Source organism: Monodon monoceros, unplaced genomic scaffold (assembly GCF_005190385.1).
Source record: "Monodon monoceros isolate NGI ecotype Baffin Bay Population unplaced genomic scaffold, NGI_Narwhal_1 Super_Scaffold_10, whole genome shotgun sequence".
In the NCBI taxonomy this organism is placed as follows: Eukaryota; Metazoa; Chordata; class Mammalia; order Artiodactyla; family Monodontidae; genus Monodon; species Monodon monoceros.
This window is the reverse complement of record NW_021703766.1, coordinates 51,753,033-51,772,214: the sequence shown is the minus strand read 5'-3', so window position 1 is coordinate 51,772,214 and position 19,182 is coordinate 51,753,033. Positions and strand designations below refer to the sequence as shown.

The following is a 19,182-nucleotide window of genomic DNA, read 5'->3' as shown; positions in this document are numbered from 1 at the left end:
GCTGGCCGGCAGCACGTGGCAAATGATTAGACTGGGAGAGGCTCAGGAGGAGGAGGGGATAAACCCGCCTCCCCGAATTGGACCTTGGATGTCTTACACCATCCACCCTGCTTTGAGATGGGGAGGATCAGAGGCCGGATGGGGAAGAAACTGCTCTGAGACGCCCTGATCCTCTCCCTGCTCAGGAGAGGAATGGAGGTTAGCGGACTGATGATCGTTTCCTGCCTGAAAGGAAGTGTGTATAATCTTTTCCAGAAGGGGGTAGTCCTTAAGGAGAGAGAAAACCCATCAGAAAATCTCCTACTTGCAGCCCCTCTGTGTTTATGAGTCCACAAAAGAAGAGGGACGTCAGCCACCCTTCAGGGCCCCAGATCAGGCAAGGGGGACGGTCATAGTCAACACCTGCCCGTCCCGTCATCCTGCCCTCGGTGCACTTGGCCAGTCCAGCATCAAAGTCTGGCAGGCCCCTGTCCTCCACCCTTCTCTCTGAGCGAGCAAAGGCAGCGAGACCCAGCGCTGCTCAGACAATGGGAGAGTCCCACGTCCGTCCTGGCAGAGCAGTGAGAATGTGGGCAGTTTCCCTCCCTGTCAGTGAGCCCGCTTTAATCTGTCTCCAGAGCCCAGGTTTTGGCAGCTCATCCCCCAACCTCTGAAAGAGGAGGGTGTGGTCATCGGCATTAGATGAGAATCACAGGGTCCAGGGGAGTGGCAGTGACTCACAGGCCACCATGTGGCCGACAGTGGCTGGAACCTGTCCTCTGTCCCCTCCACCCCACCTCTGCCCCAAAATGAAACCCTGGCTCAAGGTTAGTGAGACATTTGTGGTGCTGGGGGTGTGAGTTTTTAAATAATTTTTACTGCAGGGCACCTCTGAGCCTTCAGTAAACTCAAGTTGTTACCGGAAGGGGTCCCCTTCCAGGGCCCGAGAGTGAGGTCTAACACTCAGAAATGACTTGTCCGAGGAGACACATGTGCTGACAAAGCAAGAGACTTTATTGGGAAGGGGCGCCCCAGCAGAGAGCAGCAGGGTAAGGGAACCCAGGAGAACGGCTCTGCCACGTGGCTCGCAGTCTCAAGGTTTATGGTGATGGGGTTAGTTTCGGGTTGTTCCTGGCCAAGCATCTTGCTTGTGCCCATATTTGGGCTGGCTCAGGGTCCTTCCTGGTGGTGCACGTATCTCTCCGCCAAGATGGATTCTAGCATGAGGATTTGTGGGAGGTTGGCAGGACATATTACCGACTGGCGTCTCCTCCCTCGTTTTGGCCCCTCCTGAATTCTCCCGCAAGCACCATGTTGTTTATCAGGACCTCCTGTCATGAGACAACTCATGCAAGTGGTTATTATCGTGCTTGGCAAAGGCGAGCAGTTTCGGTCAGTGGTTCCCTAACAAGGTGTGGGGTTTCATCTCCAAGAGGGGCCGCCCAGTAGGCAGCTGGGAAGGACAAATCACTTCCCTTCCCTTGTGAAATATTTTTCTTATGAAAAAGGATTGCTTCTAAGGCTATTGCAAGTAAAATTCCTTCTGGATGAGACCTCAGAAACGATAGCAAATGTTTGCAGAGACTTCCTTATGGATGTTAAAATTCAGCTGAGTACCTTTTACAGATCTAATTGGCTCTGTTCAGTGATTCCTGAACTGAGCAGCATCCTGTCGAGCAGGCAGAACAGATGTTGAAAGACTTTTTAGAGGCAGAAGGAAGCAGGAACAAGAAAGTTCTGCTGGGCTTCCCTGGTGGCGCAGTGGTTGAGAGTCCGCCTGCCGATGCGGGGGACGCAGGTTCGTGCCCTGGTCCGGGAGGATCCCACGTGCTGCGGAGCGGCTGGGTCCGTGAGCCATGGCCGCTGAGCCTGCGCGTCCGGAGCCTGTGCTCCGCAGCGGGAGAGGCCACAACAGTGAGAGGCCCGCATACCGCACAAAAAAAGAAAGAAAGTTCTACTAGGCAAAAAAAGCAGGTTGCTTATTGCAAACTTGCTTTTCTTCAGGGGACTGCAGGGGTCTGTCAGGCATATTGCTTAACTAATTCTGATCAGATGATTCCTGATTGATGGTTTAAGACGCCATTTCTGGAAGAGCCAACACTGTCATGGAGTCTCTGTTTGGTGACGTGGGGCTTAGCATAAGCAACTCCATTTTGGGCCTGTTGTCTTATTTTTAACACCCAGTTGGAAGTTAATGGGAAAATTTTTACTGCTTTGGTGGAGAGTCTACAAATGCAAATTATGTTGGGTGTTTGTGAAATGTTTCACATCTACGTTGTGAGATGTAGATGTTTCACATCTACGTTGTGAAACGTAGATGATATATTTTTTAAACTGAATTGCTATTAGTTTATTTTTTTAATTTATTTTATTTATTTTTGGCTGCGTTGGGTCTTCGTTGCTGGGTGGGCTTTCTCTAGTTGCAGTGACTACTAAGCCCGCGTGCTGCAACTACTGAAGCCCCCGCGCCTAGAGCCCATGCTCCACAAGAGAAGCCACCGCAATGAGAAGCCCGCACACCACAGCAAAGAGTAGCCCCCGCTTGCCGCAACTAAATAAAGCCTGTGCGCAGCAACAAAGACCCAACGCAGCCAAAAATAATAAATAAATAAATAAATAAAATTTATAGAAGAAGATAATAATAATCCATGGGAATTCCCTGGCAGTCCAGTGGTTAGGAATCGGTGCTTTCACTGTTGAGAGTGCGGGTTCAATCCCTGGTTGGGAAACTAAGATCCCACAAGCCACACGGCACGGCCAAAATAAAAATAAAAATAATAAAATAATCCATGGGGGGAAGCATGTTTCATTGCTTACTTATAATTTCCAGGGTTTGTTTAGCCATGGAATTATGCAAATTAAAAGAACAGAGGACTTCCCTGGTGGCGCAGCGGTTAAGAATCTGCCTGCCAATGCAGGGGACACGGGTTCGAGCCCTGGCCCGGGAAGATCCCACATGCCGCGAAGCAACTAAGCCCGTGCACCACAACTACTGAGCCTGTGCTCTAGAGCACGCAAGCCAAAACTACTGAGCCCGCATGCCACAACTACTGAAGCCCGCACGTCTAGAGCCCGTGCTCCACAACAGGAGAAGCTACCGCAATGAGAAGCTGTCGCACCGCAATGAAGAGTAGCCCCCGCTCGCTGCAACTAGAGAAAGCCTGCACGCAGCAACCAAGACCCAAGGCAGCCAAAAATAAATATATAAAAAGAACAGAAAACAATGTTAAGTGCTCTGTTGTTTAAAGAATTGATGGAAAATTTCTTTGAGTGTCAAGGCTATTCTTAAAAGAGACATGACTTAGAACAGGAAAAGAAATTCTTTTTTTTAATTTGAAGTATAGTTGATTTACAATGTTGTGTTAGTTTCAGGTATACAGCAAAGTAATTCAGTTATACATATATACATATAGATTCTTTTTCAGATTTTTTTCCCTTATTAGTTATTACAAGATAATGAATATGGTTCCCTGAGCTATGCAGTAGGTCCTTGTTGTTTATCTCTTTTATATATAGTAGTGTGTATCTGTTAATCCCAAACTCCTAATTTATCCCTCCCTGCCTCCTTTCCTCTTTGGTAACCATCTGTTTGTTTTCAACGTCTGTGAGAAGAAATTCTGACTTGAAGTGGATAATTACTGTGGCATTCCCATGATGATATTTTCAAAAAGACTTCATCCCTTGGAGAATGTGATTCTCTTACACAGATGTTACCAAATACTCTGCCAGCATGAGAGCACATGGAACCATCTTGTGTCATGTTGAGGAAGGGGGTAAAAAGTGGCAACCATGCTCTTGTTTTGTCGGTAGACACCATTTTTAAAGGTCATTGATCAAGAGATGCAACGTGATCCTGAAAAATGGCAAAGCAAAATCTGCTATGAAAGATGGAATTACATGCTTCAACACCTCCAATCTGAAGAACAGTCATCAGCATGAAGTTATTAACTTTATGCCCAAAACACATTCCCTATCTTGGCCCATAATGCTAGTGTTGGGCATGTTTCCTCATGAATGGAAACAATGGAAAAAATTAAATGGACACTCAATGGAAAAAAGAACAAAATCAGTTGGATGTGACCCCCGTTAAAAACTATATTACAATGTAAATGGACACAGACTGGAAGTGCAAGGAATTTTATAAGCAGATTCTGCAAAACCAGAAACTTAAGGAGAACCAAAATATCAAGGACACAAAATTCAAGAGGTACCGTTGAATCATTGATTTCAGATAATCAGTGAATGATTTTTTTTGTCTGAGAAAATACACAAATTGAGTTTCCAGGAAGCAGGCTCAGAGAGAGGCCAGTATGCAATGTGTTGGGAGGAGGAAGTGCCCCAGGGGTGGGTCCCTGTGGAGGGGAGGGGGAGGGGGAGGGGCAGGTGGGGCAGAGGGATGAGATGCAGCCCAACGACAGCCTCAGCCGAGAGTCTTTGGGGAGCTCTGGTGGGGGGAGGTCTCCAGAGCTGGGGGTCATCATTTATGGATCTTGATCTCAGCATATTCGGTGGTGCTGCTGGCGGCCTCCTGGTCCTGAGGCTCCCAGGGCTTCAGCATGTAGAAACTGAGGGAGGCGTAATGGAGCTCCCGTTCCACCCCAGAAGTGGGGGCGGCCACCACTGGTAGGGGGAGGTCCCGGGGGCTGCCTGGAGGACACTCCTGCTGGTAACTCTGAGTGGAGGGAAAGAAGGGGGTCATATCAGGATAACAGGGCTGGAAGAGAGCAAGTGGGGTCCATAAGTAAACCTGAAAACTGAACATTCAGTCTTTCATCCATTCATTCCAGACATTGGCTGAGGCCCCCATTCATTCATTCATTCATTCAACAAATGCTTGAGCGTAATAATGCCTGGCCCTTAGTAATTAGTTGCCAGTCTCCTGGATTCCTCACAACAATCTACTTGGGAGACACTATTATCCCCATTTATCGGTGGAGAAATTGAAGCTAAGTAAATATCCCCAAATCACACATTTAGTCATGGTAAGGCCAAGATTCATGCTAGATCTTTCTGACTCCAGTGCTGCCTTATGGAAGAGCTCCCCTGGTGCCAGGCTCTGGATATTCAGTGAGGAACAAAGAAGACACCATTCCTGACCTCCTGCAACTTGCTGGGGTGGGGGTGGGGGGAAGGCGGGGAGCAGGCATTAAAGCAGTAGTCAATTGTATTACTATATAATTGCAAATTAAGATGGGACAAAAATGGGATGGATGGTGTGAGGACGGGGATTTGCTCAGACCTGGATGGCCCTTCAGGGACCACTCAGCATTTCAGAGGTTCAGGCAAACACAATCACCCAATTGCATTATGAACCCTAAAATCAAAGGATCTTGTGCCAGAAAGGGTTAACCTTGCCCAAAGAAAATGTGACCCTTTGCCCCAGCACCTGGGAGGGAACCTCTAAGCCCTTGAAATATCTTGACTGATTAGAGTGTCTTTGTTCACCGGGTCTTGGCCCACACTAGATGGTGTAACGTGACAGATGGTGGGGGCCTTGGGTCACACAGTATCACACCTCTGCAGACACTGGACACTAAGTTAAGCCATGTGGGCAGTTAGCCATGCCAACGTAACCAACTCCCAATAAAAATGCTGGGTATGGGAGAATTTCTTGGCCGTCCAGTGGTTAGGCCTCCTTATTTCCACTGCAGGGACATGAGTTTGATGCCTCATCGGGGAACTGAGATCCCACAAGCTGCTCAGTGTGGCCAAAAAAAAGAAGAAACACTCTGGATGTGAAGGCTCAGGTGTGCTTCCCTGTCTGGCAATAGCCCATACATGTTACCACACATCATTGCTGGGAGAATTAAGCACCTTCTGCACAATTCCACTTGAAAGAGGCAACTGGGGACTCATGCCTGGCCTCCCCCAGACTCTGCACCATGTGCCTTTTCCCTTAGCTGATTTTAATCTCTATCCTTGTCCTGTGATATAACCATGAGTATAAAAGCTTTCAGTGAGTTTTGTGAGTCCTTCTGGTGAGTTATTGAAATTGAGCTTGTCTTGGGGACCCCCAAACTTGATAGTAGACAATAATTACTTTGGGGAGAGCCTTGTGGCATCCTGTCTTGAGGAGGTGAGGTAGGAAGTGGGGGGGGGGAAAGTGGGTCAGCAGTCCAGAGAGAAAGGAGGAGGTGGGGGTAGGGAGGGCCCAGTTGGAACTGAATATAGTCAGTAAGATGGCTGGGTGGTCCTTGGCTCTGAGAGAGGAGACAGAGAGCAGAGGGAAGGGTGACTCCCAGGTCACTGGGCTGGGTGACTGTGTTGATAGGGTCCAAGAGGAAAAGCCTGTGTGGGTCATGATGAGCGTCTAAGTCATCGAGAGGACTGCAGCCATGGCCATGCTGGGGAGATAGCCAGATGGGATCCCGAGGGACAGAGCGCCCATCACTCACCTGGGAGGTGGGACCCAGCATGGAGGGCGCATCCTTCTCACTGGGGGCCTTCCTGAAGGTCTTCACTCTGAAAGGGGAAGCCAGGACCTTTCAGCAGCCCAGCTGGCTCAGAGTTTGGAGGGCGACTACTGTCCTCCCTGCTTAAGAGGCTAGAAGGGCTGGGACTTCCCTGGCAGCCCAGTGGTTAAGACTCCAAGCTTCCACTGCAGGGGGCATGGGTTCGATCCCTGGTCGGGGAACTAAGATCCCAAGTGCCACACGGTGTGGCCAAAAAACAAGAAAAATTAAAAAAAAAAAAAAAAGAGGCTAGAAGGGCTGACCAAGGCCAGGGGGTAGGGGGTGCGCCTCACCTTATTGACCTTCATAATGAGAATGGGCGCCCTTCATGAGTAGCTGGGATGGAGGGGTGGGGACAGACCCTGCTCTGATTCCCTGACTCAAGGCCCAATTCTCCAAAGCCCTGCACCACCCAGATTCCTCCAGGGGGGGCTGCCTGGGATTCCAGGGCTCAGACCCCTTCCCGCCCCCTGCACTCGCCTCCCTCCCCCAAGAGATGACACTCACGTGAAGAAGATGAGGCAGGAACAGAGACTGAGCAGGCCAGCGATGCCAGCTCCTCCGACGGCCCCCAGAACGAATTCTCCTCCAAGCTTGGGCTTCCCTGTAGATGATCGGGGTGTAGGGTGATTCCCCTCCAAGCCCCAGGACCCTCGTGCCCCTTCCTCCCACAGAATTTGAGCTCTCCTCTTCTGCAGCCCCCAACCAGCCAAAGAACATAACTCTGCTCCCACCCCTGTCTCTCATCCCCTCCCGTCCAGGCCCCTCTCCCCACAAGCTCCATCTTCAAAGGATGGAGACTCCTTTCCCCCTAAGCCTCTGCCCTCAACAGGTCCCCTGACCTGGCAGCAGCAGAACAGTGGCGCTCTGGGCCCCGTGGACGTTCTGGGCCTCGCAGCCGAGTCTGAGGCCAGAGCTGAGCCCCTCGCGGAGGCACAGGGAGCTGTTGGCCCAGGGCCCAGCCGAGCTGGAGGTGACCTTGAAGGAGGCGTTGCTGAAATTCCCCTCCAGCAGCCCCTCCCCCAGCCGCCAGCGCAGGGAGGGGGCCGGCTGGGCTCGGGAGGAACAGTCGCAGTGCAAACCCTCATCCTCCTGGGAGCAGGAGGGTCCCAGCAGCTGCGGGGCGTCTGTGGGGAACGAGAAGTGTCAGCGTGCCCCTCCCCTCCCCTGGACCTGAGTGTCCTCTCCCTGGGTGTTCTCCCTCCTCCCAGCTCACTCTGCACGGAGAGACGCACGGAGGTCCGCAGGGAGCCCTGAGGATGCTGAGCTAGGCAGGTGAATTCGCCTTCATGGCCCGACACCACCCGGGGCACCTGCAGGACCCCAGGGTTCGAGGGATGTGAGGGGCTCAGGGTCCGGCTCCCCCAGGACCAGCTCAGTGTGGCTGGGGGGTTGCTGTCGGTGACACAGGCCAGGCGCAGAGATTCTCCTTCCAGGACAGGAAGAGATGAGCCGTTCCCCAGGTATTTCAGCTCTGGAGAGACAGAGAGACAGAGACAGAGACACAGAGAGAGACAGACAGAGAGAAAGAGAGAGCTGAGCGCAGGCTATGAAGCCCTGTTTCTATGTCTCTCTCCTTTCTACTTTTTTTTTTTTTTTTTTAAGTTGGGAAGGAATCCCACAAGTAGTTTTTTAAGCAGCTTTATTGAGATATAATTCACATACCATGCAACTCCATTTACATACCACCTAAAAGTCATGCGATAACTATCACCGCAATCAATTTTAGAACATTTTCATGACCCCCCCACAATACTCTGCACCCCTTAGCCACCACCCGCAATCCTCCCATCACCCCAGCCCTACACAACCACTAATTTCTGTCTCTATGGATCTGTCTCTTCCGGCCATGGCGTGTAAATATCCAGCTTCTTCCCCTCAGCATGATGTTTCCAAGGTTCATCTACGTGTATCAGTGCCTCATTCCTTTTCGTGGCTGAATCTCATCCATTGTCTGAATAGACCATGTTTTGTTCATCTGTCCATCTGTGGATGGACACGGGTTGCCCCTTAACTTCTCTGAGGCATTTGCCCTCATCCACGTTTCTCTCCTTCCTTCCTGAACTGCTCACCATTAGCCGTTCAAGTATCCAAAATTCAAGTCCCAGATCCTTCAAGGCTCTTCAGGACCTGGTCTCTACCTCCTCACCTCCTTTGCCCCGGTTATCTCAGGATAAATAGGGCGTTCACATCTCGCATTCTAAAATTCACAGAGGAAGGAAGGGGTGTCCAGAATGAAGTCCCTCCCACACTGACTCCCCAAGTGACAAATTCCTCTTGTCCCAGGCAACATTCATTGCCAGTTTCTCGTGTGGCCACTCCAGAGCTATTCTGTCATAGCCTCATCTAGTGGCATCGATAATAGACATCCCTGAGGGACCTCCCTGGTGGTCCAGAGGTTAAGACTCCGTGCTCCCAAGGCAGGGGGCCCAGGTTCGATCCGTGGTCAGGGAACTAGAGCCGGCATGCCACGACTAAAAAATAAATAAAAGATCCTGCATGCCGCAGCTAAGACCCAGCACAGCCAAATAAATTAATTAATTAAAAAATAATATATATATATACATCCCTGAGGCCCCACAATTATGCTCCTGGCCCTAAAACTTATAATCTCATAACTCAGAGTAGGGACTGTGACCCAGTAGATCAGCACCCTTCAGGAGCTGGTTAGAAATGCAGATTTGCAGGCCTCGCTGGGCCTCCAGAGTAAGAATCTTCATTGTCACAAGATCGTTGAGAAATGTGTGTGCTCAATCAAGCTTTAGAAGTATTGCCCAAAAGAAAGGCTATTCTGTTTGCCCAGGGAATGGGGAATGTTTGAAGGGACATTCCCAGGAAAACTAAAATCAGTGAACTCAAACGCTTGTCAAAAGTAGAATGGATAGGGCTTCCCTGGTGGCACAGTGGTTGAGAGTCCGCCTGCCGATGCAGGGGACACGGGTTCGCACCCCGGTCCGGGAAGATCCCACATGCCGTGGAGCGGCTGGGCCCGTGGGCCATGGCCGCTGAGCCTGCACGTCCAGAGCCTGTGCTCTGCAACGGGAGAGGCCACAACAGTGAGAGGCCCGCGTACCGCTAAAAAAAAAAAAAAAAAAAAAAGTAGAATGGAAAAGAGAAAAACAAAAACAAAAATGGAATGGAAAACTAAGTTCCGCAGTGGAATGGTCTGTCGACAAGGAGACATGGTCATTACAGCTCCAAGCACTGCGGGTGAAGGTCAAGATCATGAGATGTTGCCACACCAAAGTCAAGGCAGCTCTGCCACAGAAAATCCACTCCCAGGTACAGACTCAAAAGAATCGACATCAGGGACTCAAACAGTTACTTGTCCAGGAATGTTCAGAGAAGCACCATTCACAACGGCCACAAGGTAGAAACAACCCAAATGCCCATCAGCAGATGGATGGAGAAACAGATGGTGGTCCATCCACACGGTGGAATATTATTCAGCCGTAAAAAGGAGGGAAGTTCTGATCAATGCTAAAATGTGGATGAACCTTGAAAACATCACATTAAGTGAAAGAAGCCAGACACAAAAGTCCACATATGGTATAATTCCATTTCTGTAAATGTCCAGAATTCATAGCAAATTCACAGAGACAGAAAGTAGATGAGTAGTTGCCTGGGGCTGGAGAGAGGGGAGAAGAGGACTTGAGTACTTAACAGGTACAGGGCTTTCTTTCTGGGTGATGGGAAAGTTTTGGAATTAGGTTGAGCTGGGTAGTTGCACCACATTGTGAATGTCCTAATGTGGACAGTGGTTAAGAATCCACCTGCCAATGCAGGGGACACGGGTTCAAGCCCTGGTCCGGGAAGATCCCAAGTACCGCGGAGCAACTAAGCCCATGTGCCGCAACTAGCAAGCCTGCGCTCTAGAGCACGCCAGCCACAATTACTGAGCCCACGTGCCACAACTACCGAAGCGCGCGCGCCTAGAGCCCGTGCTCCGCAGCAAGAGAAGCCCGCGCACCGAGACGAAGAGCAGGCCCCTCTCGCCACAACTAGAGAAAGCCCGTGTGCAGCAGCAAAGACCCAAGGCAGCCAAAAATAAAGAAATACATATTTTTTAAATAAATAAAGTAAAATGAAATCAATAAAAAGAAGAATCACACAAAATTCAGTGTAGTGGCTTTCTCCGAGGCCAGAAGGGAGGGGCTAAAATCGGGTGCTCCAAAGGTGGAGATGATCTTCTAGTTCTTACCCAGGGTGGTAAGTACCACCCGGGTCTTCCTTTTTTTTTTTTTTTTTTTTTTGTGTGGTACACGGTCCTCTCACTGCTGTGGCCTCTCCCGTTGCGGAGCACAGGCTCCGGATGCGCAGGCTCAGCGGCCATGGCTCACGGGCCCAGCCGCTCCGCGGTACGTGGGATCTTTGCGGACCGGGGCACGAACTCGTGTCCCCTGCATCGGCAGGCGGACTCTCAACCACTGCGCCACCAGGGAAACCCCGGGTCTTCCTTTTATGGTGTTTCCTCATAATTTGCATATGTTTGAAAAATCGTCTTCGCACGAAATGAATAGTAAATAAAAAACAATCTGTCTAGGAGTGAATGGGGGCTCTCCCGTCTCTCCCATCCCCGCTGTATCCCCACGGCCCTCCCTTCCTACCTGTGCCATTTCCTCGGGAGATGCTGATGGTCAGGTTCTGGGGGGCGTCTAGGGCAGAGAGACGCAGTGAGGAAGAGAGTCAGAGCTGACCCTTCCGCGCCCCCCACCCCCCAGGAGGCACAGAACTGGAAGCACAGCAGAACAGGGCCTACATCCTTCCGGCAGACCCTCCCAGCCCCCGGCCTCCGGGTCACCGGCGCCGATTCCCCGCCCCGCGAGCACCCCGCCATCCTGATTCCGTGCTCACAGGACACGTTGAGCATGACGGTCCTCTCCGTGCTCACGCCAGCCCTGCGGAAGGTCACCCGGCAGGTGAGGTTGGTGCCGTGGTCCTGCGGGCCGGGGGTGAGCAGGATCTCCGAGGAGTTATAGGCCCCCTTCGAGTCCAGTCCCGGAGGGCGGAGGGCAGCCCCGGTCCAGGAGATGGTGGGCGGCGTGGCCCGGTCACAGGCCCCTGGCACGGAGCACGTCACGTGGCTGCTAGAGCCGGACTCCAGGGGCTTCTTGATGTAGATATCGGGGGTCCGTGTCAGCGCTGGAGAGGAGAGAGGGAGAAGCCAGACCGCAGAAGGGACCCCTGTGTGTGCCCAGCCCTGATGTGACCATGCGCCAGTGTCCCCCTTAGAGGTGGAGGGACAGGGGGGTCCGTCCTTCCCCCCCATCCCTGTTATCTGTTCCTGGGGACGCTTCCGTACCTGTCACGTTCACAATGAGCAGGTTATTTTTGTAACTATGTTTCACATCACTTCTCATCAGCTGAAAATAATAGTTTCCACTGTCCCCCTTCCGGGCGTCTGTGATGCCCAGGGAGCAGTTGTTCGCCCCAGGGTCCCCAAGGAGGTGGAATGGGATTTTTCTCTTCTTTTTTACTCCCCTGCCTGGGTTGTTTGTGGCCATGGGAAGGTCCATTTGGGATGGTCTATCCACTTTCCGGAACCATTCACCATAAATGGGTGTAGAGTCGGTCCGGCCAAACGAGGGATAGGAGACGGTGCAGGGCACAAGGACACACAAACCCTCCTGCACTGTCACCGATTCCTGCACTTGCAGCTGGTACCACGGATCCTGCTGCAGGGACCCTGGGGGGACACAGAGGCTCAGCTGCAGCTCCAGCCCCAGCCCTGTCCCGGCCGGGACCCTGCTCTCCCCACCATCCACGCACTCACCCTCCCGTAGCAGGGGCAGCAGCAGCAGCAGCAACCTGTTCATGTCCAAGGGGCCAGGAGTTTCCAGGACTGTCCAGTTTCTGGACCTGCCTGTCTGTCCGGGGAGGAAGCCCCAACAGGAAGCTTCTGGGGGAGAAGGGGGCAGTGACCATCCACAGATGAGTAAAAGAGGAAGCTCGGAACTGCAAATGTCTGGAAGACATCTCTTCTGACTTCTCCTTTCATAGATGGAAGCATCAGAGCAGAGAGAGGATACAGGGCTGCTCTAAACCCTGACCCCAGGAAGCAGCCACCCTGGGTCAGCCTAGGGGAAGGGCGGTGCCTGGAGCGGGGCTCTCCCAGGAAACAAGCGGGGAAAGGCTCCAGGTGAGGTGCTGGAGGCAGGGATTCATTCATTCATTCATTTATTCATTCATTCATTCATTTGCCAGGCAAACATCTACTGCACGCAGGGGCTGCGGGCAGTGGAGGGTATGACCTCACAAATCCTGCCTCACTTTTGCGTGACCCCAAACCCAGTGCCCCCACCCAGGCTCTCCAAAGTCTACTCACCTCCCTGCCTGTCTTGGGACCGTGTATGTGTCCACACAAGGATCCCAGCTCCACAGTACGAAGTGGAATATTTGCACATGGCTTCATGCTCAGAAGGGCTTCCCACCTGGGGTTTGATGCTCTGAGGTTGCCATCTTGAAATTCCTAATAATTTTATCTTTGAGTTTGCATTTTGTAAGTGAAGTCTAATGGATAAGGAGCGCATGCCAGGGGGATTGGAACTTTGAATCACACAGGGTCAATCCGGGGACGTCCTGGATCTGGAGACAGCTTCTGGGCCCACCCTCGCACCCCCATCCCACCACTTGGGCACAGAGAGGGTCTGGAGTGTGCTGAGTTGAGTGGGTGCCTGTGAGTGTCTGCACTGCCCATCCCCCCAGTCAAGCCCAAGGGATTGGACGTTAACTAGCAAATATAAACACTATGAACAGGGACTTCCCTGGTGGCCCAGTGGTTAAGAATCCATCTTGCGATGCAGGGGATGCCAGTTCGATCCCTGGTTGGGGAACTAAGATCCCATGTGCCATGGGGCAACTAAACTCGCGCACTGCAACTACAGAGCCCAAGTGCTGCAACTACAGAACCCACGCGCTCTGGAGCCCACGCCACAACGAGAGAGAAACCCGTGCACTGCAACAAAAGATCCTGCATGCCACAACTAAGACCCATTGCAGCCAAAAATAAATAAATAATAAATCTATTTTAAAAATGGTTAAAATGGTAAATTTTATGTTATGGGTATTTTAAGACAATTTTTTTTAATGGTAAGAGAAAAACAAAACATGACTGATAGAGAGTCTGTGGAAAAAAGGAAAAAGGTTTTTCCTGCTTTTTTTTTTTGTCAAAGGGACCTCACATTTTCATTTTGCTCAGGGGCCTGCAAAAGATTTAGGCAGCACTTGTAAGAAGCTTCCAGACTCAGACCTGCCCTAAGAGGAGAGTGTGGTCAGCACTGCCCAGGGGCTGGGTTGATGAGCATCTGTCCCTCTCCTGAGGGTCGGGACAACATAGGAATGAAGGACACATATCTGGGACCACTCTGCTGGCATCTAACCCAACTTCTCAAGTGACTGGCAATACATGTAGTAAAGAATTAACCTCATCCAAAGAGAGGCGTGGGCTTTACCCAGCTCCTGGGAGGGAATCCTAAGCCCTTGGCATGTGTGTCTCAGTGTCCACATTTCCTTTTTATTTTTTAATAAGAATACTGGTCATATCGGATTAGGCCCACCCTAATGACCTCACCTTAACTTGATCACCTGCAAAGACCCTGTTTCCAAATAAGGTCACATTCACAGGTACTGGGGGTTAGGTCTTGAACATCTTTTTTGGAGGGACACAATTCAACCCATAACAGACCCCCAGTAAAAACGCTGGACACCAAGGTTTATACTCCACAAATGCTGTCACACATCGTTGCTGGGTGTATTGGTCAGCTTTGAGTTGCCATAAGATACCACACACTGGGCAGCTTAAACAACAGAAATGTATCAACACTTTCTCACAGTTCTGGAGGCCAGAAGTCCAAGATCCAGGTGTTAGTTTGGCGAGGGTCTGCTTCCTGGCTGGCAGATAGCTGCCTTCTCACTGTGCCCTCACATGTCAGAGACAGAGAGAGGGAGAGAGAGAGAATTCTGGTGTCTCTGTGTCTCTTCCTATAAGGGTACTAATCCTATTGCATAAGGGTCCCACCCTTATGACCTCATTTAACCTTAATTACCCCCTTGTTCCTATCTCCAAATACAGTCACATTGAGGGGGTTAGGGCTTCAACATAGGAATTGGGGATGGGGGGATTCAGTCCATAGCACTCGGACAATTAAGCACTGTCCACATGACTCCACTGGGAGAGACCACCAGAACCTTGTGCCTGGCCTCCCCTGGACCCTGTCCTGTGAACTTTGCAGATTTTATTTTATTCTATTCTATTCTATTCTAAATTTTTTTCTTTGGGTGTGCAGCGTGACTTACAGGATCTTTGTTCCTCCACCAGGGATGGAAGCCGGGGCCCCAGCAGTGACAGGGCGGAGTCCTAACCACTGGATGGCCAGGGAATTCCTTCCTTGGCAAATTGTAACCTGTGTCCTTTTGTTGTAACAAATCCTGAGTATAACAGTTTCTCTGAATTCTTTAAGTCCTTCCAATGAATCATCAAACTTCAGGGTGGTCTTGAGGATCCCCAGAACAGTCTGTTTCCCTCCTCCTCCTCAGACTGTGGTGCAGAAAGCCACCGTTTACCTAAGTGGGGGCGACGGTGCCCACCTGCCTGGGTCTGCCCATCCTGGGGACCAGCGCTCGCCTTTTCGAGCGCCCTCTGGTGGACCTGCAGTGGTCAGCTCTCAAAGAGCCCAGAACTTGTCTAGGATGGGAAGTTGCTGACCGGGAAAATTGCTGAGTTTATCACAAATACATAAAAAGGAAATGGGATAAATGCAGCCTGAAAAGCACAGAAAATGCACAGAGGAAACCCTCAGTTCCTCTTCATCTACAACCAGTTTCTCACTTTACTTCCCTATCGCTTGTCTCTCAAACAGGAGGCAACATCACTTTTTTTTTTTAATATTCATTTTTTTTATTTGGCTGTGTGGGGTCTTAGTTGTGGTACACGGATCTTCGATCTTTGTTGCGACATGTTTTTGTTTTGTTTTTAACTGAGGCACGCAAGATCTTCGATCTTCCTTGCGACGTTTTTGTTTTGGTTTGGTTTGGTTTTAGTTGCAAGATGCGAACTCCTAGTTGAAGCATATGGGATCCAGCTCCCTGACCAGGGATCAAACCAGGGCCCCCTGCACTGGGAGTACAGAGTCTTAGCCACTGGACCAACATGGAAGTCCCTGGAGGCAACATCACTTTTAACTAAATGGTCCCAGCTGGTACCGTGGTGCCCATCCCTCCTCTTGCACTTGCTACAGTGTCGTCTACAGCCCGGCCTGGACCCCACGGAGAGCAGGCCTTGGGGGCAGGCTCTGAGGAGAAGGGAAACCAGGATCTCTGCCTCTGACTCGATCGCTCTGCCTTGTCTTGGTTTGAGTCAGTTTTCCAATTTCTACAGAATTGCAAAACAGGCCCCGAAAACTTCCCTTCTTTCAAATCAAGTAGACTATTCATTGCTTTCCCAATAGATGGCCAGAAAGAATGGGGGTGGGGAGGTCAGCCACTGGTAGGATTTCTGGGAGACTCAGGACCACATGGCATGGACACAGTGCTGAGGACCAAGCTGTCACCCAAAGTCAGGAGCACTATTCTTTCTCTTCCATGGGAGATGTCATTGCCTCTGGGCCTCCTTGGCCTGAAAACTAGGTCCAGTTGCCTGGATATAGAGCTCCACCATTCCCGGGAGAAATAGTAGGGTGGAGAGTTTACCCCAGGACTCACAATGAATAACCCAAATGGGTGTGTGTCAGCTTGTGTATGTGTGCAAGTGTGTTTGGGGCCCAGAGCAGGCCATCTCAAAATGTGCTTCAATGGCATATTGATTATTTTGCATTATAGTTACTCAAGAAACTGCCAGGACTTCCCTGGTGGTGCAGTGGTTAAGAATCTGCCTGCCAATGCAGGGGACACCGGTTCGAGCCCTGTTCCGGGAAAAATGGAGCAACTAAGCCTGTGCGCCACAACTACTGAGCCTGTGCTGTACAGCCCGCGAGCCACAACTACTGAGCCCGCAAGCCACAACTACTGAAGCCCACACACCTAGAGCCTGTGCTCCGCAACAAGAGAAGCCTCCGCAGTGAGAAGCCCGCGCACCACAGCAAAGAGTAGCCCCCGCTCCCCACAACTAGAGAAAGCCCATGCGCAGCAACAAAGACTCAGCACAGCCATAGATAAATATAAATAAATAAATAAATAATAAATAAATAGAAACGGCCAACTCAAGAGGACACTCTGACCCACCTTTCTGCTTCCCTGAGAGCAGGACATAAATCTCTCAAGTGAAAGGTGCCCTCCCCACATCTGGAGGGAGAAGGACACCCTTATCAGCAGACCTAGGGAATTTGAGGCGAGAAGCCTGTGTAAACAAACCTCGTTACTTCTTTAATTTACTACCCCAAGCCTAAATTCTCACTAGATTCTTCACTAATTGGGCACCCAAAGCCCAAGTCTCTTTGTCCTGTCAATTCCTCACAGATTTGTTTGTTTGCCTAAAAAGCATAAAACCTGCCCAAGTTGGCCACTTCTTAGGTCCCATTCCAGGTGGAGGGTTCCAGAAGACAGTGTATGTGATCGGCTGAATAATGGCCCCCAGAGACATCCCCATCTTAATCCCCGGAACGTGTGAATACGTGTTACCTTGCAGGGCAAAAGACCTTTGCAGGTGTGATCACATTAAAGCTCTTGGGGTGGAGAGATTCTCCAGGTGGAGCCTCGTTGTGATCACAAGTTTATAAGACAGAGGCAGAGGGAGCATGGACCACAGCAGAGGTAAATGATAGATGATGATCAAAGAGATTGTAGTGATGCCAGAACCTGCAAGAAGCAAGAAAGAGATTCACCTCGAGATCCTCCAGGAACCAACCCTGCTGACACCTTGATTTATCTCCCTGAGACTCTGTTTGGACTTTTAGACTCCAGAACCGTAAGAGAATGCATTTGGGTTGTTTTAAGTTGAAGTTGAAGCCCTACTCCCTTGAGAGGCTCTAGAGGAGAATCCATCCCCTTGCCTCAAGGCCCCTTCCGCCATCTGCAAAGCCAATGGCGTAGCATCTTCTCTGTCTGCCTCTGCTTTCATCTGCTTTTCCATCACACGGGCTTCTCTTCTGTGTTCAACTCTCCCTCCACCTCCCTCTTAGGAGAATGCTTGTGGTTACATTTAGGGCCAATGCAGGGAATCCAGGATAATTGCCCCATCTCAAAATGCTTAATTTAATCACATAGGCTAAATCATTTCTGCCATAGAAATTAACATTCACAGGTTTCCAAAGATTACGAACTGGATATCTTTGAGGGCTCTGTTCTTGCACATAAATATTGCATGATTCCTTTTATATGAAGCATTCGGACTGGGCAAAGCCACAGGGACAGAAAGCAGATTAATGGTTTCCAGGAGCTGGGGGGAGAGTGGTTTTGGGGGTGATTGCTTAACGGGTCCAGGCTTCCTGTTTGGGGTGGGGGAGGGGATGAAAAAGTTCGGGAGCGAGATAGTGGTGATGGTTGCACAGCACTGTGAATGTGCTCAATGCCACTGAAATGTACAGTTTAAGATGGTTAAAATTGTAAACGTCATGTTATGTATGTTTTTATTGAAGTATAGTTGATTTACAATGTTGTGTTAGTTTCAGGTATACAGCAAAGTGATTCAGTTAGACATATATATCTATCCTTTATCAGATTCTTTTCCATTATAGGTTACTACAAGATATTGAATATAGTTCCCTGTGCTATACAGTAGGTCCTACTTTATATATAGTAGTGTATATCTGCTAATTACCAATTCCAAATTTATCCCTACCCCGCTTTCCCCTTTGGTAACCATAAGTTTGTTTTCCATGTCTGTGAGTCTATTTCTGGTTTGTAAATAAGGTCATTTGTATCATTTTTTTAGATTCTACAAATAAGTGCTATCGTATGATATCTTCCTCTGTCTGACTTACTTCACTTAGTATTATAATCTCTAGGTCCATCCATGTTGCTGCAAATGGCATTATTTCATTCTTTTTTATGGATGAGTAATATTCCATTGTGTGTGTGTATATATACACATCACATCTTCTTTACCCATTCTTCTGTCGATGGAAATTTAGGTTGCTTCCCTGTCTTGCTACTGTAAACAGCACTGCTATATATTTTGTATTTTTAACACAATTTTTTTAAGTCCTCAGGGCCACTAATACAGAAACAGCACATTTCTGGCTATTATCAACATAGTAATTCAAACCAGCTATGAAACAGGACTGAGTCATTTACCCCCTGGTGGATTGTTTTCCTAGCACTACCGTAATAAAGCACCACAAACTGTGGTGCTTAAAATAACAGAAATGTATTTTCTCACAGTTCTGGAGGCTAGAAGTCCAAAATCATGGTGTTGGCAGGGCTCTCCTCTCTCTGAAGTCTCTAGGGAAGGACCCTTCCTTGCCTCTTCCAGCTTCTGGTGGCTGCTGGCAATCTCTGGCATCCCTTGGCTTGTGGATGCATCCCTGCCTCTGTCTTCACCTGGCCTTCTCCCTGCATCTCTGTGTTTCTTTTCTTCTTGTAAGGACATCAGTTATATGGGATGAATGACCCACCCTACGGTAATGTGACCTCATCTTAACCAATTACATCTGCAATGACACTATTTCCAAACAAAGTCACATTCTGGGGCTCTGGGAAGAACATAAATGTGGAGGAGACACTATCCAACCCAGTACACTTGGTCAGATGGTCATTGGGAACTCCAGGTGGAACTTGAACATGGTTGAACATTCAGGGCAAGACCACAGAGCAGCAT

At 49.9% G+C, this 19,182-nt stretch overlaps 1 protein-coding gene across 2 annotated transcripts; it reads right to left on the bottom strand.

Moving 5' to 3' along the window:
• Positions 1-3,475: 3,475 nt before the first annotated feature.
• On the bottom strand, positions 3,476-12,311 carry LOC114888605 (sialic acid-binding Ig-like lectin 5). 2 transcript variants are annotated; one of them, XM_029210810.1, is made up of 9 exons: positions 12,205-12,311; positions 11,734-12,117; positions 11,286-11,573; positions 11,039-11,086; positions 7,648-7,905; positions 7,274-7,558; positions 6,939-7,035; positions 6,375-6,441; positions 3,476-4,693 (listed from the first exon to the last, which is right to left on the bottom strand). In XM_029210810.1, the coding sequence occupies exons 1-9, from the start codon at positions 12,245-12,247 to the stop codon at positions 4,457-4,459; spliced, it is 1,707 nt and encodes a 568-aa protein (XP_029066643.1). In that variant the 5' UTR covers positions 12,248-12,311; the 3' UTR covers positions 3,476-4,456. The 2 variants fall into 2 exon arrangements, with proteins under 2 accessions (XP_029066643.1, XP_029066651.1); XM_029210818.1 differs by having other exon boundaries at positions 3,476-4,651.
• Between the last annotated feature and the right edge of the window lie 6,871 nt (positions 12,312-19,182).